The sequence below is a fragment of the Doryrhamphus excisus genome, chromosome 1 (assembly GCF_030265055.1).
Source record: "Doryrhamphus excisus isolate RoL2022-K1 chromosome 1, RoL_Dexc_1.0, whole genome shotgun sequence".
NCBI classification, from domain to species: domain Eukaryota; kingdom Metazoa; phylum Chordata; class Actinopteri; order Syngnathiformes; family Syngnathidae; genus Doryrhamphus; species Doryrhamphus excisus.
In genome coordinates, this window is record NC_080466.1 from 38803650 (window position 1) to 38829366 (window position 25717).

At 40.8% G+C, this 25717-nt stretch overlaps 1 protein-coding gene and 1 long non-coding RNA gene across 3 annotated transcripts in view; one reads left to right on the forward strand and one right to left on the reverse strand.

The window, feature by feature from the left end:
• LOC131143104 (uncharacterized) overlaps positions 1 to 25717 on the reverse strand; it is a 111479-nt gene that overhangs the window by 9605 nt on the left and 76157 nt on the right. Inside the window, exons 4-5 of the long non-coding RNA XR_009133164.1 lie at positions 4373 to 4429; positions 3224 to 3393 (exon numbers count right to left, since the gene is read on the reverse strand). This is a non-coding gene — a long non-coding RNA (uncharacterized LOC131143104). The remainder of the gene's footprint in view (positions 1 to 3223; positions 3394 to 4372; positions 4430 to 25717) is intronic.
• On the forward strand, positions 8570 to 16001 carry gata2a (GATA binding protein 2a). Of its 2 annotated transcripts, none has more exons than XM_058091722.1 (6): positions 8570 to 8686; positions 8813 to 9216; positions 9732 to 10304; positions 11859 to 12004; positions 14107 to 14232; positions 14901 to 16001. In XM_058091722.1, the coding sequence occupies exons 2-6, from the start codon at positions 8988 to 8990 to the stop codon at positions 15198 to 15200; spliced, it is 1374 nt and encodes a 457-aa protein (XP_057947705.1). In that variant the 5' UTR covers positions 8570 to 8686; positions 8813 to 8987; the 3' UTR covers positions 15201 to 16001. The 2 variants fall into 2 exon arrangements, with proteins under 2 accessions (XP_057947705.1, XP_057947704.1); XM_058091721.1 differs by having other exon boundaries at positions 9732 to 10303; positions 11846 to 12004.

Consider the following 25717-nt stretch of genomic DNA (forward strand, 5'->3'; position numbering starts at 1 on the left):
ATTCAATCTCACACATGGCTGCTATTCAATGTGTGCTGTTGCATTCTCTCTGCAGCCACCAGGGGCCGCTATATAACAGCCAATTTTCTGAAGCAGGAGTTAAGGCCTTGAATATGCTGCAGTGAGCAAAAGACATTAGGCTTCTCTTGCTGCATTGTCAGGTTTGAAGTACATATAGTCATAGAGCTATTAGTCAAATTTCATTAAATAAAATGTCACATGCATGTTTATGGATGCAGGCAGGTTCGAGCTGAGGCCATGCATGGTTATATAAAAAAAAAAAAAACATTTTGGTGACTTTGCGTCTGACCTTTTCAGAAAAGCTAATCCTGCGCTATAATAGACTCCAGGGCCGATATGGAAAAACTGCTGCACTCTTATCTCGGTTGTCTAGGAGACCATCAGAGCACCACCAGGGCTGGTGGAGATGCCACAGTATTAAAAAGGTGTGTGTGTGTGTATGTGTGTGTGTATGTGTGTTCGAAAAAATGTTTGTCATAAGTGTCACTCATAAATAGTGCAATACAGCTATTTCTCCACCAAGGTATGTAGTATGAAGGAATCACTTTCTGGAAAATGTGGCCCTAAAATGGAAAAGGTCATTCCCAGTAAGGCAGGGGGTGTCTAAAGTGTGGCCCGGAGACTATTTATGGCTCTTAGCTATTTTTTTTTTATAATTGACCCTTTGCATTTTGTAAAAAACTAAATAAATAAATTATTAATTACATGCATTTTTATGTAATACACTAATTAGCTTTGTACCCTATAGAACACAAAGTGAAGGCCTGAATTTAATATTATTTATATTTATATTTATATTTATATTTATATTTATATTTATATTTATATTTATATTTATATTTATATTTATATTTATATTTATATTTATATTTATATTTATATTTATGATTTGATATTAACCTACACTGAATTGGTTTTAAAATGTGTAAATATGGCCCCCACATTTTTCAATTTTTGTGTATGTGGAAAAGGTTTGGACACCCCCACAGTAAGGTAAATGAGACTGTCCTAAAAATCATACCTGACATCAATTAAAGTTGATGTCCATGCAACTTATCTGAAAAATTGATAATAATAATAATGATAATAATGCAAAAGTGGTTAATTTCAAATTATTGCTTACCAAACAGTATACCTAAATATAATATACACTGAGATCCATGGTCTTGTTTATCATTTTGAAAGTATTAGTAAACCAGCTTTGCCCCCCTAATGCATTAAAAATGTGATAAAAAGGTGAAGCTAACTACAAAGCCGAGATGGGACTAATCAGAGAGATATGCATCATATCACTGTGATGTATATTTAATATAGCTTGTATTGATATGTTAAGTGTGTGTACAGATGACCCGGCCAATAAATGCCAAATGGAGCTTATATTGGCTGCAGCTCGCATCCGTGTAAATATTTCTCATTCTCTGCGCCTATCTATCTCTATCAACCTGCACGATCTTACCCCCCCCACCCCACCCCACACACACCCACGCCCCCCCCCCCACCCCTCCAACACACAAATGATGCATTAGATGCATTCAATGTATTTGTTGTGCAAGTTTGAAAAGGCGGCGATAATCTGGGAGCGAGAGATAAGGAACACCAATTTATTCAGCGGCACTTTGGACCCCGCTTCCAGCCTCGGTCGGTGCTGACACCCCCAGCAGTTTGCTGATAACGATTAGGCCATTTATTATCTTCACAGGGAACAAAGATTGCGTGGTGCCGATGAAATATTACCCGTGGTAATAATCAGAAGGAGGAGAAGAAGGGCCCTGGCATATATATATATATATATATTTATATATATATATATATAGAATCATCTCAGACGGAAAGGAAGTGTAGCAACCCGCATATAAGACAGAAATAAATATATATTATTATCACCACCAATAATAATCAGAATGTGCTAGTTTAAATATTCTATCAATCTATTTTTATTTGTAAATAACAATGCGATATTTACTCATTTATTTGTATTTTTTAAATATTATATTAATATATCTTAATTTGTAAATAACAATGCGATATTTACTCATTTATTTGTATTTTTTAAATAGCATATGACTATATTTTAATTTGTAAATAACGACAATAAAATAATAATAAAATAATTTTATAATAAGAACATTTAAGTAAATAAATAATGTAAATATTTGTATAAATATATGAATATTTTAACTTTTTTTAAACGTATGAACGAATATTGTACTTTGGCGTTGAGAAGTATCAGATATCATTTCTTGGTATTTGTTTTCAAATATTTAAAAATAGTTTCTGTGCTTATATTTACACTTTATTTTATTATTAGTTTATTTCTAGGGAGGTGACTGGCGTGTCCAATGTCACCCGTGTCACTTATTTCAGATTCTGAGATCAGATCTTTGCTCTGGTGAGTTCAAACCCCTGAAACAAAAAGGTATTTAATTCAATCGAAACTCGCATTTCTTTTCTATCCCCCCCCCCCCCCCCCACACACACACACACACCACACCCCCCTCCTTTTTTTTGTTGTCTGAGCCTTTTAAGCAATTCTTTTCTGCTCTTTTTGTGAGCGTGTGCACTCTGGGGAACACAAGCCGGGTCTGCAAGGCTGCAGGGCTGCAAGGCTGCTGGTGCTGCTACTGGTGGTGGTGGTTGTACTGGCGGTGGTGGTGGTGCAAGCTCCACTTGCACCTGCCCTGCACCATGCAGGTCGCGTGCAGGAGATTTGAGGGGCTTTGCATGTTTTATAAAGTTGGTGATGCTCTGGGATCGAACACACACACACACACAAAGAGGGAGACACAACTGTGTTCTTGTTTAACACGGCTGGGGGGATACTTTTGCGTGGAAAAAAAATGTCAGTAACGAAAATGCAGTATCTTAAAGTAAATTATAAAAATAAAATCACCCAATGGAGTCCTGATTAAAAGTTTTACATGAAGAAAAGTGTATCATACAAAGATACACCACTTGGGCTTGAGTTTAGGAATATAATTAACACGCCTGAACAAAATAACACACGTGTAATAATTATAGTAAGTATTAATTTAACGGTATTTTGTAGCTACAAGACGTCTATAACTACAACCATAATTATACAGTATTTAATTATAATGGGCGGTAAAGATGTTGTGTATATACCTTTAAGTGGCACTGCTGGCTGTGTTGCACGTGCCGCTATTGTGTCTGAAAGATGTAAAAGGTGTCAGGTGATTATTACCTTAAATGTCATCCGTTATAGTCGCCTGCTTGAAGAGGCAGCCGGAAGCCCGAGTCCTGCTGCCTTTCTGCCGCGCCTTCCATACGTACGTGGCTTGGTGGCTTGCAGCTCTCTCCTCCTTATACCGCCGCACAAGTTTCTGCTCATTTCCACTCAGCCTTGGAGACAGCCTTCACAGAGGGAAGGGGCAGACGGAGAGTGCATTTTAACACAGCTTTTTACCACAAACGCTGCAATTGCACTCTTTTCTTTTGCACTGCATCTTTTTTTTTAACCTCGATAATATTTTTTTGCACAATATTTATGGATTGAAAAGACGAAGCTGCGGATGGAGTGACTGTCTTGCAGGTGAGTGTCTCCCTCATATTTCATTGTATGTACTATAATTAATTAATGGGGTTAGAAGGCTAAAATAATAGTATGGGTATCATTGTTTTTGACTGTATAGCTGCTAATAATGGTAATATTATGTATATTATATATTAATGCTAACAAAAATATTGAAATCTAAGGTGGTCCATAAAACAAATGTATTGTGGCACACTGGTTTTAAGTATATATAACTTATGGTAATGCTTTTATTTCATTTGAACATGCATCAGATTACAATTGAATGCATCCCATAATCAGTTCCCAGTTCCACATGTCCAAAAGGAGTAGGAAGAAGCAAAGCTTATTAAATCCTACCCCTGCATTTGGTGCTTTTACAATCAGTAACTGTTACATTTGTTCACTTCCTGCTTTCTATAATACAGTTTAAGGTTTTGTTTTTTTAATAACGCAACTTGTACCAAAGTATGAGGTGATATGACCATACAATGATATAATGGTTACCATAGTAACTGTCAATATAGTGATATATATAGCACATCATGACTGGTTCAAGAATAATTTTGTTGCTGCTTTATGGTAATAATTCTATTATAACATTTATTCAAAATGTATATTTAAAAAAAAATAACCATGAGCTGCCTTGGGCTGTTCATTAAAAAAAATCAGAGATCATAAAAGTGATTATTATACCATCATACAGATATTAGTAATGACAAAGTGTCCAATTGTCACGCTGCATAAGTGCATATAATGACTATAGCCATCTTTCATGCATGAGTAGAACATACATCACAGGGGCCTGCATGGAGACCATACCTGGTTGCCATCTTCTTCTCCTCCTCCTGTCTGTTCTGTTTGCTTGTGGAATGCCAACTGTGCAAGAGAAGAAAAGAAAAGGTCAAGTTTGCCAAAAGGGGAATATTTTCCATCTCAATGCATGCAAGCTGTCTCATTCTGAAACATAATTATTATTGCGAGCTTGAGAGAGTGCTTAAACTGGGCCAGGCGGCTCTCATAGCACCACCCAGGTCTCATTCTGTGCAGATATATGCTCTTGTGACTTGGGTGCTGGTGGTTCCAAAAAGCCCCCTGGGTGCCCTGGCTCCATCTAATTAGCCGTGAGTAAAGGGGACAATAATGCTTTGGCTGGTCTGTGTCATTCTCCCCTCTCTCTCTCTCTTTTTCTCTCTCTCTCTGTGTCTCTGCTTATCTTCACAAGCCCCACATGGCTCTTCACACACCCCCTTCAGCTAAACACACACAAAGAGTGCACACTTTTGAACAGTCACACACCTCCACTCTGGATAATGATGGATGACCGTGCCCAATGGGAGCAAACAGGTAGATAAAGGCAATCCCGTTTAATAATAATAATAACAGCATGGATCGGAATGATAATCTTGTTGTTCATTAGTGGTGCTGCAGTGATACAGTTGTTACCCACACTTCCATTCCGAGCCATTGCAATAGGGGACGGTGCATGCATGTCTCGCCCGGGATAGCAACCCCTATATGTGAAACAATGGTGCAGTGTCCTTGACAAAGACCCCCCCCCCACCCCCTATCCTCACCAACACACACACACAATCACTTCACCCTCACTTGTCTTTTGTTCCACTGCAGATACAAATGGGATTAATGAAGGTAGAAATGACAAGAGAGCTAAATCCTGTTGAGTAATCCATTTGGCAAACATGCAAACAACAATGGCAGCAGCAATAGTGCAGGCAGCTTCAAACTCCCTCCAAGGGTCTGCATAGGACGCAATTGCAAAGGCTGGAGAGGACAACCGTTCTACAATGCGGTGCAGCCTTTTTTTTTCCTGCCATGCATCACAATCCCGTCATTTATAACACACACACACACATACACACACACGCGCGCGTGAGCAAAGCTGCTGTGGTCCCAGTCCACCTGTCAGTCAGTCTGTGGAGTGGTCCGCTGGAATGTCAGTTATTCAGGTGGTCACTACGGCACTAATTTGTTGGTTTTAGGGGTTGACAAGCTCTTTGGACTGAGCTCATCAACTCACTGCCTTTGGCAACATGCCAGTGATTTAAGGACTGCTTGCTGACTGACACACACACACACACACACACACACACACACAGAATTGTTGATCGTTAGAGCTATACGGAATGTTTTACCTGGAGAGTTTGTCAAGGTATACCTTGCAGTGGTGTCAGTTCTGCACATACTATAAATTCAACAATACATTCATTCATTCATTTTCTACCGCTTATCCTCACAAGGGTGCTGGAGCCTATCCCAGTTGTGTTCGGTCGAGCCAGAAAATCACAGGGCACATATAGACAAATAACCATTCACACTCACATTCATACCTATGGACAATTTGGAGTTGCCAATTAACCTAGCATGTTTTTGGAATGTGGGAGGAAACCGGAATACCCGGAGAAAACATGCATGACGAGAACATGCAAACTCCACACAGAGATGGCAGAGGGTGGTAAACAATACACAATTTTCCAATTCATTTGATCAAGTTCTGATAATGAGGATCGACGCTCAACCTCTCCACTGGCTGCATCGTCAACCGCAGATCACATTGATTCAGACCAAGCTGTTGAGACAGAAGCTACAAATGAAGCCAGATCGTTGCAACATGGCTAATGCCTTAAATAGACCTGAAATCAAAGATCCTACGCTATTCTTTCGAGCTTGCATTTGTTTTTGTTTTTTTTGATGAAGTGTGACTCTAAAGTGCAAGCTGATGGCAACAGAAAGCTGCTGAGAAAGAAGCTGCATGCTACATGCAAAAGTTAGAGCTTTAAATAGACCTGAAATCGAAGATCAACCAATGTCCTTCAGATCTGGTGTTTGGTACGACTTTGGCTTTCATATTATAAGTATAACCCTGATGGAAGTGCGTCATAGACAAAAGTTAACAAATGGAAACAACCAACATGAAAACACATTTACACTGACATGCAAAAGTGGTTTGTCTTTATGTTCTTCCAAGAAGAGACAACCAGGGACCAACAAATGGTACAGTCCTGTATTTCCCTGATGTGTTTCAAAATCTAATAATTATGTTAAGGAGCTATTGCTGCATGCAATGCACCACAACAATGTATGTGTTTTGTTATGTTTTTACAAAAGGCTAAAAAGCGGCTCTAACTTCTGAGTATACACAGCATCTAACCCCAATCCTAGCAAAACCTTTAAGACCAGTTGAAAAACAGCAAAAATGTTGCACTGTTGGACTCCGGTTTCTTCCCACATTCCAAAAACATGCTAGGTTAATTGGCGACTCCAAATTGTCCATATAGGTATGAATGTGAGTGTGAATGGTTGTTTGTCTATATGTGCCATGTGATTGGCTGGCCACCAGAGCATGAATGAATGAATGAAAGTTACACTGTTGGATCTTAATTGGGGGTTGTTAGTAGAACTTCAAAATGCAGAAAGAAGAAACGGCAGAAACTGAAATAAGCTGTTCATCACCTGACTAAAGGTTTGAAAATCCTTGAATCCCACTAAAATAGAAATAAAATGTTTAAAAAAATACTGGTTTAGGCATGTTTGATAGGCTATAGTGGGAAGATGGCTTCACAGAAGGCATTCACTGTCTGGAAATGATTTCCCTTGTTATCCAACCCCAAATGTTCAGAGTTGGCTTTAGATCCGTGGAACATGCAGGATTGTCCAAAAGAGTGACATCGTTCCTCTGGAAGAACTGAACTAAAGTTCTGAACTAAAGTTGTCCCGTTAAAGCCAGTCATTACCACACAGACGAGGGGCCTTCAGTCATGGGAGGTTTCCCCCTGCAACATCTCCACATAGCCATCAGCCGTTAGACACCCCTGCACAACCTTAACCTCTATTGTTCCATTGAAAGAAAAAGCAGATCATGAAAGCCATCTTTTTCTCCGAGAACTTTCCTCCACCTTTCAATGTCCCGTGTTTGGTGCTCTTGTGCAAATTCCAAACAGGCAATTTTGTGAAGGCGATGGGACTTTTAATGACGTTTTTTTTTTGTTTTAAAACCCTTTTTTCGCCAATGCCATTTGACTCGGCAACAATAAATAACTAGCTTAATTTGGGTCAAAGATCGTCGCCAATTGGATCCTGGGTTTTTTGTTCCAGAAGGCTCTTTTAAGAAGTTTCAAGTGACGGTCTGTGCATTTTTTTAATGTAAAATGTGAAAAATATTAGTAATTTAAACAAAGTACATGTTAAAAATGTTTATCGAACATGACACTCCACTATAAAATCAAAGTGTTAATATTTAACAGGCTGTGAATAACACAAATGATTTGACTTTAGCTTTATTGGGACCTTTGATTTGCCTGTGAAGGTCTTTTAGAGAGACAGGGTTTTGATGGACAGCACATAGGTGATGCCTTGCACCCATCCCTGGTGCCAACAGCAGAAAGAAAAGGACGCCATTAGTATGCAAAGTGTCTTTGATAGCCCTGTCCCGGAGACAAAAACCCCTGTTTTCACAAGTGGAATGCTCTGCTACTATTATAGACAATTAGCCGCCCTTAACAATGGGACCGAATGAGAGGTCATAAATCGACTCCTCCTCTGTTGGTTTTAGAGGTGCTTTAAAAAAAAAAAACAACAACACGTATAATGCTTTGTTTGGTTAATTCGGTCATTTCAATGATTAAAAAAATGTTCTGCAAGCTGTTTGGAAAGAGATGTTAAAGTCTCTAAGTGCTTTTCGCTGATTGGTTCACAAAAGGTACAGCAGCGACTTTGTGCGGAATTACATTTTCTAAATAATCATATTAGTTAGGATGAGCAATGAGCTCGCAAGCCATGTTAAATGTCTGTCTTAAAAGCGCTAAAACGATTATCGGCGTCGTCATTGTGAAAGCTTGCAGAGAGACAGGAGATATTACACCGCTGATTGAGAAGTCTTTCACTTCAATTGGCATAGAAAAAAAAAAAAAAAAAGAGCGAAGACTCAGGGAGCCAATTGCGGCGGCGCGGCTTCTGATTGGCTGAGAGCGAGAGCCCCGCCTCCTGTGGCTTGATATGGGAATTTACTGGCGCCAGCCGCATCAGTCCGCGCCACATCTCATTAATGATCCCCAGCAGTGCAAGGATCAGGAGGCTGACGCGTTCAAGCTGCAGTCAGCTGATCGAATCCCGCAACAGGTAGCCAACAAGACACCTTTGTCTTTTCTTACGGAGAGAAAACTGCATATTTTTTTTTTACAGAGCGTGAAGTACTATTTAATCTGTATAAAATGACATTTAAATAACCCGATTTCTCCTTTGTAGATAACCCCGAGGGAAAAAAAAACGAAGACCGTGTTGTCTGAGGATTCTAATTTCTGAATTTCATAAACACAACACGGGGACCATATATTATCAAGAGGATTAAACTTCCACTGGAGGAGCAAACGCAGCGCATATAAAGACTCCCCTCAAAAAAAAAACCCACAGCGGCTCCGCTATGGAGGTGGCAGCGGCAGATCAGTCTCGGTGGATGGCGCACCATCACGCCGTGCTCAACGGCCAGCACCCGGACTCGCATCACCACAGCTTGAGCCACAACTACATGGAGCCCATGGCGCCTTTACTGCCCCAAGATGAAGTAGACATGTTTCTGAACCACTTGGACTCTCAAGGGAACCCGTACTACACCAACTCCCGAGCAAGGGTCACCTACAGCCAAGCTCACGGTAAGATGCTGATTATTATTTTTTTATTATTATTTTACATTCACAACTGAGGGAAATTAAATTATTATTATTATTTAATTCAACTGATGTGTATTCACTAGAATAGAATAAATATTTCATGCAATTGGCACAAACATTCTGGGTGACATTTCTCCTCATATTCTGCAAGATAAAAGGAATTTCTATGACAGCAAAAGGAAAGGGAAGTGTGTCATTTAACCCCTCTCTACTGGGGCAGGGAGAGAGAGAGAGGCACTTCCCGGATATAAAATAAAAACCGCAAATTTACTAATAACAATCCTTACTCCGTGGGCTGCAGCTCAGAAGAAGAGACTTTTTTTTGCTTTGGAAGGAATTTGTTATTTCATAGAATATTCTACAAGTGATGTCACTGCTAATGTAGTATTTTTTTACATGTAAACTTTGAGTAAATGTGATAATTTGGCAGGTACTTGTAATATAATATATAATGCATTAGTTCAAAAGAAATATGAGTAAGATATTTGCAATTTCAGCTCGCCTCGCTGGGAACCAGGTCTGCCGACCACACCTCATCCACAGCCCCGGTATTCCCTGGCTGGACCCGGGGAAAGCAGCTCTCTCCGCCGCCCACCACCATAACGCATGGGCGGTGAGTCACTTCAGCAAACCCGGCCTGCACCCCACCAGCTCCGGCTACCCGTGTAGCAGCAACACGGGCACGGCTCCGGTGTCCTCGCTCACTCCTGCGAGCCACTCAAGCCCGCATCTCTACAGCTTCCCACCCACTCCGCCCAAAGACGTGTCTCCGGACCCGGGACCCACATCTCCCACTCCCACGTCGACCAGAATGGACGAGAAGGATTCGATCAAGTATCAAGTGCCGTTGGCGGACAGTATGAAGATGGAGAGCTGCAGTCCGCTCCGCAGTGGCCTGGCCTCCATGAACGGCCAGGCCCCGGCCACGCACCATCCGATCCCCACGTACCCGGGCTACCCTCTGCATACCCCACACGAGTACAGCGGGAGTCTGTTCCACCCAGGGAGCCTCCTCGGATCCTCGTCCAGCTTCACGCCCAAATGCAAAAGCAAAGCCCGGTCGAGCTCAGGTGAGTCTCACTGCTTTCTTCACATCACGTACGTGGAATATAAAAAACACGCACACTGTCAAATACAAAACATAGAAAAACATTCCATAGCTTGGAAAAAATCATAATTGGCATTACTGTATACTCATTTGATGTATTCAGAAATATATTTTCTATCTAAACTCAAAGTGGAAAAAAATATATTTTCCACAGTGTGTAATTTATGTAATAGATGCAATTCAATCTTACATAACTATTTAAATATATCATAATTCTGTACTGAATGGAGGTAAAATATCAATATATGTGTTGTTTTATTGTGACACAAATAATGTAGTCGTGTTTTTTTAAAAATCGTGTTCTCCAAAAAAAAAAAAAAAAAAAAAGAGGGAGTCACGACGCCCTGGCTCCTACCATATCCTGTATACCTCCAAGTGAACAAATCACGACCTCCACCCCTCCCTGCAGCCTCCACGCACTAACAAAGAACAGGCGACAGAGTCCTGCTGTTTGTGTTCTTAAGCAGAAAAGTGAACCAGACCTTCTCTCATTTAGATGCCATTGTTTGCATATGTGTGTATTTACTATTATATTATTATCATTATTAAAAAGAAAACACAGATTAACAAACAGTCTAACATTATTAGTATCAGTAAATCAATAATAATAGTTATCTAATCACACAACCTGTCACCATTTTTTGTTTCTGCGGTACTATACCAGTAAGAACGGTCTGACTGATGTGAGCTTTTGTAGGCCAAAAATGTTGCCAGGTGACATTTTAATAGAATGAATGTGTCTGAATCAGGAACACATCGGCTGTGACATTAAAAAAAGACTCTTATCTCCTAAAGTGGATGTCCAGCGTCAGTAAAAGTTTGATTGATTGGTGTACAAAATGCCACACTGACATTTCAGCTGTGTGGACACGTATAAAAAAAAATATATATATATATATATACACCTTACAGTGGCTTCCTGTTCAATTAGCCGCAAAACACAACCCCTCCTTTTTTCCCTGCCTTTTTCACAGCAAAGCTTTCATCTTATCATTTTTTTTAATTTCAACACTAAACGTTGCATAAGACTTGTGTGCTCGCTGATGAATATTTAAAGCGCTAATGACCCTGCTGGACTTGTGAAACACTTGAAGGGGGAAGACAAAGGACCAAGATGCATTTCAAAAGGAACGTAGCTTTATACTCAGGTCAGATTCCATTGTATTTAGAGCGAGGGTGGGACCATTGGGTGTCGCTGGTATTATATCAGTAATAATGAGGTGATACTTCAGGGAGAATGGGATACTTGAGTTGAGCAACAGGCCATTTTTTTTTATTCTAAGCAGTTGCAATAACTGTGAACGGGTCATGTAAGCATTGACATATTTACTATTTCTTATATCCCAATCTACATACGCTCACTCTGATATATAAGAAGACATAGTCTGACTTCAGGGGTCATTCAGGTCCGATCGGGACATCCAGCCCAGCAGCAGATATCCGCAATGATGCTAGCAACCAAGCCAGACATTTTTAATTATATAAAATTTCTTCTTGTCTCTTGAATTATATGCAGAGGGTCGTGAGTGTGTAAACTGCGGTGCCACTTCCACTCCTCTGTGGCGACGGGACGGTACTGGCCACTACCTGTGCAACGCCTGCGGACTGTACCATAAGATGAACGGCCAGAATCGACCGCTCATCAAGCCTAAACGCAGATTGGTGAGTCTAACTCCAAAAGCATCCAAATAGGAGCAAAAAAAAAAAAAACAGATGCCTAACAGCACAATGCCAGGAAAGTTATATTTTCCCTATGATCTTCCGGGAATTGTTTGTTGCTCTCACCCCCCCTGATGATCCACCTTCATGGCCCTACTACAATACTTCGACTATTGCCATTGTTCCTGCTATCATTATTGCTGCTACTTCTGATACTGTTACTGATACCAATGCCCATGTTGCTTCAGTTAGTAGCGCGGTGGACTAAATGAGACGCTGAATGGACAAGGTGCTGACAAATCAATATAGATTTGATACTGTAATACAAATCATAGAAAGTATAGTACTATATATTACTGGAAAATTAGAAGAATAAATTGTATGTCCATTTAAAGATAAAAGACCAGTTGGATACATGTTTTTTGTGCTTAAATATAATAATTATGACTTTAAAAATTAACAAATCAGATGTTTTTTTTTATTTTCAGGGCTAATTACTATATTGTCACTATAACTGTCACTATATTGACAGTTACTATGGTAGCCATTATGTCATTATATGGTCATATCACCTCGTACTTCGGTATGTGACAAAAAAAAATAAAAAAATAAAATAAAGTTAAATAAATTATATACTATATATATTATATTATATATTATATTAAATTATATATTATATTAAATTATTATTATATATTATAGAATATATAATATAATTGTATATATAATTATAATTATTTTTATCCTAATTATATTAGGAAAGCAGGAAGTAAACAAATGTAACAGTTACTGATTGTAAAAGTACCAGATGGAGGGGTAGGATTTAGGTGCATTATTAAAAAAAAAAATTGCATTATTAAAATAAAAACAAAAAAAAACCTTAAACTGTATTATGGAAAGCAGGAAGTGAACAAATGTAACAGTTACTGATTGTAAAAGTACCAGATGGAGGGGTAGGATTTAATAAGCTTTGCTTCTTCCTACTCCTTTTGGACATGTGGAACTGGGAACTGATTATGGGATGCATTCAATTGTAACCTGATGCATGTTCAAATGAAATAAAACCATTACCAATTACCAAGATTAGAAATCCAGCTATATATTTACTCTGTAACATATACGTATTAACCTCTTCACCAGTTTATAATGGAAATGTTTTCCCGAGTTGTTCCCTAGCCACAGACGCACAAAAAAAAAAAAAAGTTGATTCCATTTTCCACTGGGGTCTGCCTATGTGGCTGCAGCTTTTTGCATTTTCAACTCAAGTGTTTGTCAGAGCCGTGTTCAAAGGGGCATCCAGTTGTTTCCTATCCGGATATCTGCCCGGCCCAGATAAGGAAGTCAGGCTCCCGGCTGTTTCCGCCTTCACCCAGCACGCCGCATTCTCTCTGGCCAGACTGACATATACTGTAAAGAGATTATCACAACACTAGAGCCGCTTATACGCTGTGAAGAGATGGACCGAGAGAGGGGTGGGGATTGGAAAAAAAAAAAACATGGATTTATGTTCCTCTCCTGTTTATCATTCTCGGTGTGCACAATTGGGATGCAAAGCTTTTTTTCTGAAATGCTAACTTTATTCTATTATTTTTTTGCTTTAAAATAAATCCCGGTGTAGCTCGTCGGCTAACAACACCGTGCAGCTGGATTTGATTTAAAGAAAAAAAAAACATGGATGCCGCTCAGACCCAGAGGGTTGGTTGCATGTAAAGTTAATGTTTCTTATTATGTGTGTAGAATTGATCTGCAATGGACGCAGGAGCCTACTGCCAAGCGAGGCACCGGGTTTTTCGTATTTTCTAAAATGCTAACAGTAGTATACTGAATTTTTAAATGCAAAAACATACTCTCAGGAGGAGATATATTTGTTTTATCATGGTTGCAAAACACCTGTGATTGGCTGGCGACCAGTCCAGGGTGTACACTGAAGACAGCTGGGATAGGCTCCAGCACCCTTGCGACCCTCGAGGATAAGCGGTAGAAAATGAATGAATTAATGGTTGCAAAACATTCTAAAACTTGTATTTACGAAACGGTTACTGTGATATTCTTTGTGTCGCATCCTCTTAACCACAATAAATTCATATTCTGTCTGCTTCCTGCAGTCTGCCGCTCGCCGTGCAGGCACCTGCTGTGCAAACTGCCAGACCACCACCACCACCCTGTGGAGGCGCAATGGGAATGGAGACCCAGTGTGTAACGCCTGTGGCCTTTACTTCAAACTGCACAATGTAAGTAGCCCCAGTAAACACACACACAGTGCATGGTTTGGGGAGGTAAAAGGAGTGGGGGGGGGGGTGATGACGGGAGGCTGGTCGTTAACTGGTCAAGTGGGCGGACAGCTTGTATCGATTTAAGAGCGGAGAAGCTGTGAGTGTCAAGCAAAAGCCAGCTCGCCCTGTCGAGCAGAACCCACCGGTCGTCCTTTTATTATTATTATTAATCCATCGTTGTTTCAATGGGGGGCGTTACTCCCCTGAGAGGCTGCGGGGGTGGGGGGAGTGGGTGGGACCGTCATTCAGTGTAACGGCGTCGGTTACACTGATGAGGATTTGTCTGAGGCTGGTCCTTTCAGATCACATCCTCATGTATTCAAATTGACCAAAGACGACTGTTGGGGTTTGAATTAGACAAAAAGACAAACACGCCCCCCACGACTCACCTTATAATGCGAGCATAATTTATGCAAAACAGCTGCTCGTTATTTATAGCGCCGTGATCTAAATTAGACATTTGAGTTTAAAGTAATGCCAGATATATTTATTGTTGTGGGTATGTGCAGTTGAAGTAAAAGCGCAATTGAAACGCAGTATTCATGATGTCAGTGCAGCTTTTGTGTGGGATATGTCCAGCTAATGCGATGCCCCCCCCCCCCCCCCCCCGACCCCCCCACCCACAGGTCAACAGACCGCTGACCATGAAGAAAGAAGGCATCCAGACACGCAACCGCAAAATGTCCAGCAAGTCCAAGAGGAACAAGCGATCAGGGGACGGCTTCGAAGAGCTATCCAAGTGCATGCAGGACAAGGCCTCTCCCTTTGGCGCTGCCCCCGGCCTCACAAGTCACATGACCCACATGGGTCACTTACCCCCCTTCAGCCACTCGGGACACATGCTGCCGACTCCCACGCCCATTCACCCTTCATTCGGCCACCCCCACCACACCAACCGCTCTCCGGTTTGGGCAGAGCCTCACTGAACTTCTCTTCCTGTCTTGAGCCACCGTGTTGCCATTACCATTAAAAGCCCCCCCCACCTGTCACTCATAATAAAACGGAAGCTGAGCAGACTTGCCGCGTCATGTACAGTGGTCGGATCCCGGCGCCGCTCCGTTGGACTTAATAACTTCGGGTTGACTTGATTGGACGGAGCGTCAAGCGGACTCTGTGAGGAGATTGAAGCGCAAGAAAGAGAATTTTTGACGCCTGTCGTTCTTTTTTTTTTTGCTTGTTCTTCCTAAGTCACTTCGGTACCCGCTTCACCTCAACCCCGTAGCAGGAAATCCACGAGAGGTCACCGGTTCTGCGTATATTCAGAGGTATGTGCACCCTGTCCACCTTTTCCCAGACAAAAAACTACTGTGGACAGAAGCTTCAGTGCTGGAAATGTAAAGTCTGGCTGAACAGTAGAACCCAAAAACCGGTTCGGTTCTTCACATGCTGGACTCAACGTTCCATCACAATGTTCACCTGTTTTTAATAATGGCCTTTTATGGTGAAAGAAAATACAGTAAATAGAGTGTTTATAAATACTTAATTGCTATTATGGTTGTTATATTTGATGTTATAATTATTGCTACAATAATTTATTTTCACTCTTCAAGCTTTTTTTGTCAAAGACATACAGAAATTGTTCTGATTTTGGTTTTATGGTTATGACGCAAAGGAAAACACTGACTTATAGATTAAAAAAAAAAAAGTCCCTGAGCTGTACGTTTTTATCATTTTTCCATCTCACAAAAGTGAAGAAAATAAAGTTTATTACATAAATGCAATGTCAACGCTTCATAAAGCTCTCTTTCATTGGTCGAAACAAAGGGTGGGGAAACTACGGTCCGGGGGCCACATCCGGCCCACCGAGTGTTTGAACACGGCCCGCCTGTTCTTTTTAAAATAAGTATTGTAGTATTTGAAATAAGTATTTCAATTAAACTCAACATACAACCTGGCATCATGGCTTGAGCCAACCATTTGATGGTTGAAGTAGCTGTTTTATCAATTTGGTTATTTGATGTGGTCTGGTGTTATTATTATTACTTCAGCTATTACTATTATTATTAATAATCATAACAACAATAATAATAGGGCTGCACGGCGTTCCAGTGGTTAGCGCGCAGACCTCACAGCTAAGAGACCCAAGTTCAATCCCACCCTCCTACATTCCAAAAAACATGCTAGGTTAATTAGCGACTCCAAATTGTCCATAGGTATGAATGTGAGTGTGAATGGTTGTTTGTCTATATGTGCCCTGTGATTGGCTAGCGAACCAGTCCAGGGTGTACCCCGCCTCTCGCCCAAAGACAGCTGGGATAGGCTCCAGCACCCCCGCGACCCTCGTGAGGAAAAAGCGGTAGAAAATGAATGAATGAATGAATAACAATAATAATAGGGCTGCACGGTGGTCGAGTGGTTAGCACGCAGACCTCACAGCTAGCAGACCCGAGTTCAATCTCACCCTCCCACATTCCAAAAACATGCTAGGTTAATTAGCGACTCCACATTGTCCATAGGTGTGAATGGTTGTTTGTCTATATGTTCCCTGTGATTGGCTGGCGAACCAGTCCAGGGTGTACCCCGCCTCTCGCCCGAAGACAGCTGGGATAGGCTCCAGCACCCCACACGACCCTTGTGAGGATAAGCGGTAAAAAATAAACTAATGAATGAACAATAATAGCAATATTATTATTATAATACATTTAATTTTATATCAAATAAATGATTTCAAAGTGCACATATAGCAAATTACATGGTAAAATGTGTGTAAAATATACGTGTAAAAATGGATTGTTAGGTGTAAAATACTATATAGTCTGCCCCCCCTCCACTCCCTGTCAATTTTGTTAAATCAATGCGACCCACGAGTCAAAAAGTTCACCCACCCCTGATCTAAACTTTGCGTCTGAACAACGATGTTTCCATAACTTCACAGCACCTTGTAGCGTCGTCTCTTCACGCCTCTGAACCCTGGACCAGAAAAAAATGTGGCTTGATGTAAAAGTGGCTTTATATAGCCATACAAACGATGACAAGGGCTTGATTATTAAAAATCAAAAGTGATCCCTAAAGCGTGGAAATGGTTTGGTCAGGCTCCTCCTCAAACTGTGATGGTACGTTGTTAAGAGAAGGCCTCTTTGTGGAGCTGAGCCCCAGGCTGGCCCATTGTACCCTGCACCCAGACAGCAGGCTCCAGACACAAACACACACATGCATTCTCACATAGACAAACACAAGTTCAGCCATGATCTAACCAGGTAACACACACCCCAACTTTTTTTTTTTTTTTAAAGAACGATATAAATTTTCTGCAACAAATACTGAGTCATGAGAAAAGTTGAGCGGGAGTCACTCGGAGTCCCTGTGCCTGCCGCCCTGTTTCTTGGCTGCGGTGATTGGAGTGAGAGGAAGGACAGCGGGTCTTTAGCGGGATAGAGAAGAGGAAGGAAAGGCAATCAGGCGACCTGAGCAAACACGTGGGGGTCTGCTCCGACCATTTACACACAGATGTGCACGCAGCTGAGGCCCGCCAGGAAGCAGGCGTCCACCGTTTCTCCCTCATCTCATCCCTTTTTTTTTCTTTATTTTTGTTTGTTTTGTTCGTGTTTTTAAACCCACTTCTCGTTTTGCACTATTTATTGGCAACTCTTTCTCTATTTTTTCCCCCCATTTCTCCCATTTGGAAGATTACAGTAAAATAACGGGCTGGAGAGATTTTGAGCAGAACCAACGATTAATGAGGCTGCTCGATGAGGGCCAATTAGAGGTCATCATCACAGAGTTCGCTGTGCCCTCATGCACCCAAGAGACAAAGCAACCGATTAAAGAGTTCAAACTAAAAGTTGACTATTACCTCTCCTTGAACTCTCCACCCTGCTCACATCTGCTGCAGAGGTTGATATGCCGGGGTTTCCCACAGGCTCGCTACGGAACAATTTGGAATAATGGCGAGCGAGGACACGGAGGATGCTGTTTTTGTTTACGTTTTTTTTAAATGCACGCAGGTGTCACATGCATTACACTTTAACTTCATTCATTCATTTTCGACCGCTTTTTCCGCACGAGGGTCGCAGGGGGGTGCTGGAGCCTATCCCAGCTGTCTTCGGGCGTGAGACGGGGTACACCCTGGACTGGTGGCCAGCCAATCATATTGTTTGGCACATATAGACAAACAACCATTCACACTCACATTCATACCTATGGACAATTTGGAGTCGCCAATTAACCTAGCATGTTTTTGGAATGTGGGAGGAAACCGGAGTACCCGGAGAAAACCCACGCATGCACGGGGAGAACATGCAAACTCCACACAGAGATGGCCGAGGGTGGAATTGAACTCGGGTCTCCTAGCTGTGAGTCTGCGCGCTAACCACTACACCGCCGTGCCGCCCATATAAATATTATTTATTATTATAATTTATTATATATTATTTATATATTATTATTATTAGTAGTAATAAGATATCATTTATAATAATAATATTATATTAATAATAATAATATATTATTAACAACAGTAATAACAATAATAATACATTTAATTTATAACACACTTTACATCAAATAAATGATCTCAAAGTGCACATATAGCAGATTGCATGACACTTTTACGTGTAAAAATTGACCGTTACGTGTAAAATACTATATAGTCTGCCCCCCCCGTCAATTATGTTAAATCAATGCAGCCCGCAAGTCAAAAAGTTTGTCCCCCCCCCGATCTAGAGTGATGATCCTTGTATGTATTTCATCTGTATTGAAAAAGTAGTTTATTTTCTGTTGGTTTTCACTCTACCAACCTCATTCCAACAACGGTATTTGTAGCGGTTAACAGTGTTATCTAGCTGGAATGGCTGCGTTCTCGCTTGTAAATCTCTTTCTTTGTCAGGATGCAACTGACAGGGACTCCTCCAAGTCAGATTCCAGTGGGAATCCTGTCTGTTAAAAGGAAGTCCCCCCAGCTGAACCCTTTACAGAGTGGCTATCGTCTTAGAAGGGAACGTGGTGATGGATGAGCTTGCCAGTGTTCCTCTGGCCTTCTGTGTGAATTTTGGACTGATTTACGTCCCTGGACTTGGAATACCCCAAGCAGGTGATGCTCAACCTGGGTAAAAGTCAGGTAGCACAGATGCTGAAACATCAGCTTGTAGTGAACAGTGTTGCGAGTGCGACTTCCGCCATGGACTCGGACCCAGAATGGTTGGCTGATGGTAAGAACTTCAAGGTGTACGTAAAGTAGAAAAATATTGAACGACATATTTGAAATGAATGAATGAATGCTCGGTTAATTGGCCACTCCAAATTGTCCATAGGTATGAATGTGAGTGTGAATGGTTGTTTGTCTATATGTGCCCTGTGATTGGCTGGCGACCAGAAGACAGCTGGGATAGGCTCCAACATGCCAACAGAAATGCTATGGCTCTCGGTCCTTCTGGTGCAACATCAAACCATCATTAGAACACAACTTTAAGCCTCGCAAGCATGTTTTGGAATAAATACATTTTTAAAGCACACTATAGATTATTAATTCATCACACAGCAACTTACATGGCCTGTCATTTTATTATTATTTGTTCGTCTTTATCTTACTTTTTAATTATTTCATTTATTCATTATTCCACCCTCAGCCATCTCTGTGTGGAGTTTGCATGTTCTCCCCGTGCATGCGTGGGTTTTCTCCGGGTACTCCGGTTTCCTCCCACATTCCAAAAACATGCTAGGTTAATTAGCGACTCCAAATTGTCCATAGGTATGAATGTGAGTGTGAATGGTTGTTTGTCTATATGTGCCCTGTGATTGGCTGGCCACCAGTCCAGGGTGTACCCCGCCTCTCGCCCGAAGACAGCTGGGATAGGCTCCAGCACCCCCGTGACCCTCGTGAGGAAAAGCGACAGAAAATGAATGAATGAATGAATGAATGCACTTCCAATGCTGCTAGTCTTTCGATTGCCACTCGGATGTAGTCAGCTACCAGCGATATGTCACACACACCATTGAAGCGTCACGTTATTCGTATTAAGTCATGCCGCCAAGGTGAGGAACCAAACCAGTGGGTGGACTGGGAAGTTGGTGCTGCAACCCAAGAAGCCCCTAAAGAGCTAGCTCCTATTCCTGATGAGGCTGCATCTTCCGACCAGTATTCCAACAGACAGCAATCGGAATACGCTTATTTATGCTGAATAAGTGACGGGGGGAGGAGGGGTTCGAGGTATATGGGTTATTTTCGTAACCCGTAACGCTAACCGGAAAAGACCACAGCCAATACGTGTGCTAGCCATCTTGTGTGGAGCACAGCGTTAGGGGTGGAGGGGGGGTGCAGCGCTCCACCGGGTGGTGTGCTGCTTCAGCCAGCGAGCCGGCTGGGTTTGGCTTCACTCCCGGAGCTGGAGAGGGGCGAAAGAGAGAGCCAGCGCTCTACAATGAGGCCCTCCAGAGGGGAGAAGGTAGCAGCCCTTACCAAAAATAATACAGCATTCTGCCAGAGCTGGCAACCCCTGAACGAACACATCTATGGACCCGATGGATCATGCATGTGTACGGAACTGACTGAAGTGTGAGAACGTTGTGTTTTGGGGGCAATATTTAATTTCTTAGGCAAAGTTAGTCCTGAGATGAATATATTAATAACATAAATGTCAGTCAGGATGCGCAAACACAGCTTGACTTTATAATATAATATAAGAATTTATGGTACTCATTCAGCAATTCTCTGCAGAGCAACAGATGACGTGAAGAATTCATCCTTACTTAACTCCTCATGTATTATTCGACAAAAAAAAAAAGAGCCATAAAAATGAGATGTTACTTATCTTTGTAATCAGTGGTCTTCCACGGTACAGATGAAGTGGAGAGATCTCTAATGCATTGGAGGGGGCGGGGGGGTTGTGAGCATGACGGCCACCTAGATCAGAGCAAAAGAAAGGTTTACGACTTCAACCTGGAACTGGATGTTTCGACTCATCCCGACTCCCTACCTCCCTCCCTCCTGTCATCCCGTTTGTTCTTAACAACCCCACCGTCACCACCGCTTATTCCCTACATGTAATTCTTCATCTCTTTGTGTTCCTCCTCTGGAACTCCCACTCTTTCCTTGTCTCCTAGTCCCTAAGAGTATTTGTTTTTTCATGAAATTGAATTAGAGGAATCAAAAGGTATCCCAAGCATCCTTTCACTAAGTTGAGTTAGGGAGAGAGGGGTGCTTAAGATGAAAGGAAGTGGAGTGCAGTTCAGATTCAGGTCTTTGTGTGTGTGTGTTGCAATTTAGGGGGGTTGACCTTTGCTTGGGCCTAACTAAAAAAAAAAAAAAAAAAAAAAAAAAAAAAGCATCACTTCTTCGTAAGACCCCTTAGAAGGATATTAAAGTCGCAATGGAGGACAGTATTCAGATAATCCAAACAAGACTTGTTTTCCTGCCGTTTTTTGTTTATTGACACTGCAAAAGCAGAACTTCTACTGAGGCTATGATGAAGCACTGACTAAGCGCTTAACTGTCTGAAGAGCAATAGCCACCAGTCATTGTGAACCTGCTGTAAAAGGCACCCAAATGTCAACTTCCTCATTTCCTGGATGAAGAGACAAGAGATATTAGTACCCCTCTCATTGTTTCTGATGGACGAAACTGGGCAGAGGCTTTTAACTAATATATTTTAACGTTTTTATCTTTTTAGTCCCATTTTATGCTCTTAGTCTTCAGCTTTTAACTCCAGTGTTGTTTTTATCTTTTTAGTTCTATTTTATGCTCTTAGTCTTCAGCTTTTAACTCCAGTGTTATGTTTTTATCTTTTTAGTCCCATTTTATGCTCTTAGTCTTCCGCTTTTAACTCCAGTGTTATGTTTTTATCTTTTTAGTCCCATTTTATGCTCTTAGTCTTCAGATTTTAACTGCAGTGTTATGTTTTTATCTTTTTAGTCCCATTTTATGCTCTTGGTCTTCAGCTTTTAACTCCAGTGTTATGTCTTTATCTTTTTAATCCCATTTTATGCTCTTAGTCTTCCGCTTTTAACTCCAGTGTTATGTTTTTATCTTTTTAGTCCTATTTTATGCTTAGTCTTCAGCTTTTAACTCCAGTGTTATGTTTTTATCTTTTTAGTCCTATTTTATGCTCTTAGTCTTCAGCTTTTAACTCCAGTGTTGTTTTTATCTTTTTAGTTCTATTTTATGCTCTTAGTCTTCAGCTTTTAACTCCAGCGTTATTTTTTTTATCTTTTTAGTCCCATTTTATGCTCTTAGTCTTCAGCTTTTAACTCCAGTTTTATGTTTTTATCTTTTTAGTCCTATTTTATGCTCTTAGTCTTCAGCTTTTAACTCCAGTGTTGTTTTTATCTTTTTAGTCCTATTTTATGCTCTTAGTCTTCAGCTTTTAATTCCAGTGTTATGTTTTTATCTTTTTAGTCCAATTTTATGCTCTTAGTCTTCATCTTTTTAGTCCCATTTTATGCTCTTAGTCTTCAGCTTTTAACTCCAGTGTTATGTTTTTATCTTTTTAGTCCTATTTTATGCTCTTAGTCTTCAGCTTTTAACTCCAGTGTTATGTTTTTATCTTTTTAGTCCCATTTCATGCTCTTAGTCTTCAGCTTTTAACTCCAGTGTTGTTTTTATCTTTTTAGTTCTATTTTATGCTCTTAGTCTTCAGCTTTTAACTCCAGTTTTATGTTTTTATTTTTTTAGTCCCATTTTATGCCCTTAGTCTTCAGCTTTTAACTCCAGTGTTATGTTTTTATCTTTTTAGTCCTATTTTATGCTCCTAGTCTTCAGCTTTTAACTCCAGTGTTATGTTTTTATCTTTTTAGTCCTATTTTATGCTCTTAGTCTTCCGCTTTTAACTACAGTGTTATGTTTTTATCTTTTTAGTCCTATTTTATGCTCTTAGTCTTCAGCTTTTAACTCCATTGTTATGTTTTTATCTTTTTAGTCCCATTTTATGCTCTTAGTCTTCCGCTTTTAACTACAGTGTTATGTTTTTATCTTTTTAGTCCTATTTTATGCTCTTAGTCTTCAGCTTTTAACTCCATTGTTATGTTTTTATCTTTTTAGTCCTATGTTATGCTCTTAGTCTTCAGCTTTTAACTCCAGTGTTGTTTTTATCTTTTTAGTCCCATTTTATGCTTTTAGTCTTCAGCTTTTAACTCCAGTGTTATGTTTTTATCTTTTTAGTCCCATTTTATACTCTTAGACTTCAGCTTTTAATTCCAGTGTTATGTTTTTATCTTTTTAGTTCTATTTTATGCTCTTAGTCTTCCGCTTTTAACTCCAGTGTTATGTTTTTATCTTTTTAGTCCCATTTTATGCTCTTAGTTTTCAGCTTTTAACTCCAGTGTTTTGTTTTTATCTTTTTAGTCCCATTTTATGCTCTTAGTCTTCCGCTTTTAACTCCAGTGTTATGTTTTTATCTTTTTAGTCCTATTTTATGCATAGTCTTCAGCTTTTAACTCCAGTGTTATGTTTTTATCTTTTTAGTCCCATTTTATGCTCTTAGTCTTCAGCTTTTAACTCCAGTGTTATGTCTTTATCTTTTTAGTGTGGACGGCCCCAAAGGTGGCGTTTCCTGATCCTCAGTGCCATGCCATGTCTCCCTACTGTGTGTGATTGTGTGTGATTGTGTGTGGATGTGTGTGGATGTGTGTGTGGGTGTGTGTGTGTCTAGTATGGAGGGTGGGAAGGAGGGGCTTTCTTTTGTTTCTTCCTTTTAATTGTGGTAATTGTTTTCATTCTGTAAAGCACTTTGTGTTGCATGTCTTTGCAGGAAAAGTGCTATACAAATAAAGTTGATTTTGATTTGATATAAAACACCTAATTAACACGCACAGCGCTTTAACAGTATTCAGATTGATCCACACAGCCGTGATGTAATCGACAAAAGCCATGACAGTAAAAACTGACACTCAGAGAAGCCGAGCTGACAGCAGATAATCACTGATGACCTCTGTTGACAGGAAGCAACCGCATCCTGACCTGTCAGAAGAGCCAAATCTCACGGATGATCTCTCCGAATGTCAGAAATTACTTTGAAAAAGTCAAATGTGTTTGAGATCTTGCATCATTTCACCCATTAATATCCAAAGTGGCCTTTTACATCTTTTCACCAATACAAGCCGTCAACACGATGACCTGCTTTTGTAGAAAAACATCATGCTCTACTCGGGATATGGATTTTTAAAGCAATGTGACCAATTAGACAGAAAGGGGAACGAGTCATTCTGTCTTGAAAGTTTTCCACAACACAAACAAGAGGAGAGTCACACATTGATGTGGTTGTTGGGATATGGCCATAGTGTATACTCAATACAAGTTCTCTTTGGGTACAGCAGTTTGTGGTTACGTATGCGCCGACTTAAATGAATTAAAAACTAACCTCGGTTTAAACTAGTTTCAGCAGCGCATAGTCAGTCATTTTCTACCGCTTATCCTCACGAGGGTCGAAAGGGTGCTGGAGCCTATCCTAGCTGTCTTCGGGTGATAGGCGGGGTACAACATGGACTGGTCGCCAGCCAATCACAGGGCACATATAGACAAACAACCATTCACACTCACATTCATACCTATGGACAATTTGGAGTCGCCAATTTTTGGAATGTGGGAGGAAACCGGAGTACCGGGAGAAAACCCACGCATGCACGGGGAGAACATGCAAACTCCACACAGAGATGTCCGAGGGTGGAATTGAACTCGGGTCTCCTAGCTGTGAGGCCTGTGTACTAAGCACTCCCCTACTGTGCAGCCCAATCACAAAACCACATCCAATATTCCCATACATCTATTTTCTATGCCACTTATCCTCACTAGGTTCACACAGGTATGCTGGAGCCTATCCCAGCTGTCTTCGGGCGAGAGGCGGGGTACACCCTGGACTGGTGGCCAGCCAATCACAGGGCACATATAGACAAACAACCATTCACACTCACATTCATACCTATGGACAATTTGGAGTCGCCAATTAGCCTGACTCCACACAGAGATGGTCAAGGGTGGAATTGAAGTCGGGTCTCCTCGCTGTGAGGCCTGTGTGCTAACCACTCAACCATCGTGCAGCCCCAGCCACAGCATGTGCCTCATTGGAAGGTACACTGAGCGCACGTTTACGCTTTTCTGGTGGGAATACACCCAGGAAAGAAAAAAAAAACATCACTATGGAAGTGAAAATAAACATCGTAGCTCTGAGATCGGAGAAACAGCCACCAAAGTCGACAGCACTTTTTGGTATTGAACGACCATCATTAAGGACAAAGATCGAATCCCTTTGGCATGTCAAAGCATTCGCTCCAATGAAAGCAACAGTAATAAAGTAGTGCAGTGTTGTTATTGTTATTGTTTCTATTTACTCAGTTTATATCGTAGTGTAGGAACAGAATTCATACACCTGTAATGTAATGTCCGAAAAGATTATTTCCAGTCAAAGTAGTCTGGACAATTCAAACATAGAGAATTATGAATTTATGAATTTAAATCAGTCAAATGTCCTGTTTGGTTCACGCATTCTTTGCGTCGTCAATAAAGTGTGAAATCAAC

Bases quoted from the DNA above. Each gene is read 5' to 3' on its own strand.
- gata2a (XM_058091721.1), top strand. From the start codon at position 8,988: ATGGAGGTGGCAGCGGCAGATCAGTCTCGGTGGATGGCGCACCATCAC. The intron at 10,304-11,845 runs GGTGAGTCTCAC...TTCTTGTCTCTT, and splicing joins GCAAAGCCCGGTCGAGCTCA to GAATTATATGCAGAGGGTCG. The intron at 14,233-14,900 runs GTAAGTAGCCCC...CCCCACCCACAG, and splicing joins TTTACTTCAAACTGCACAAT to GTCAACAGACCGCTGACCAT.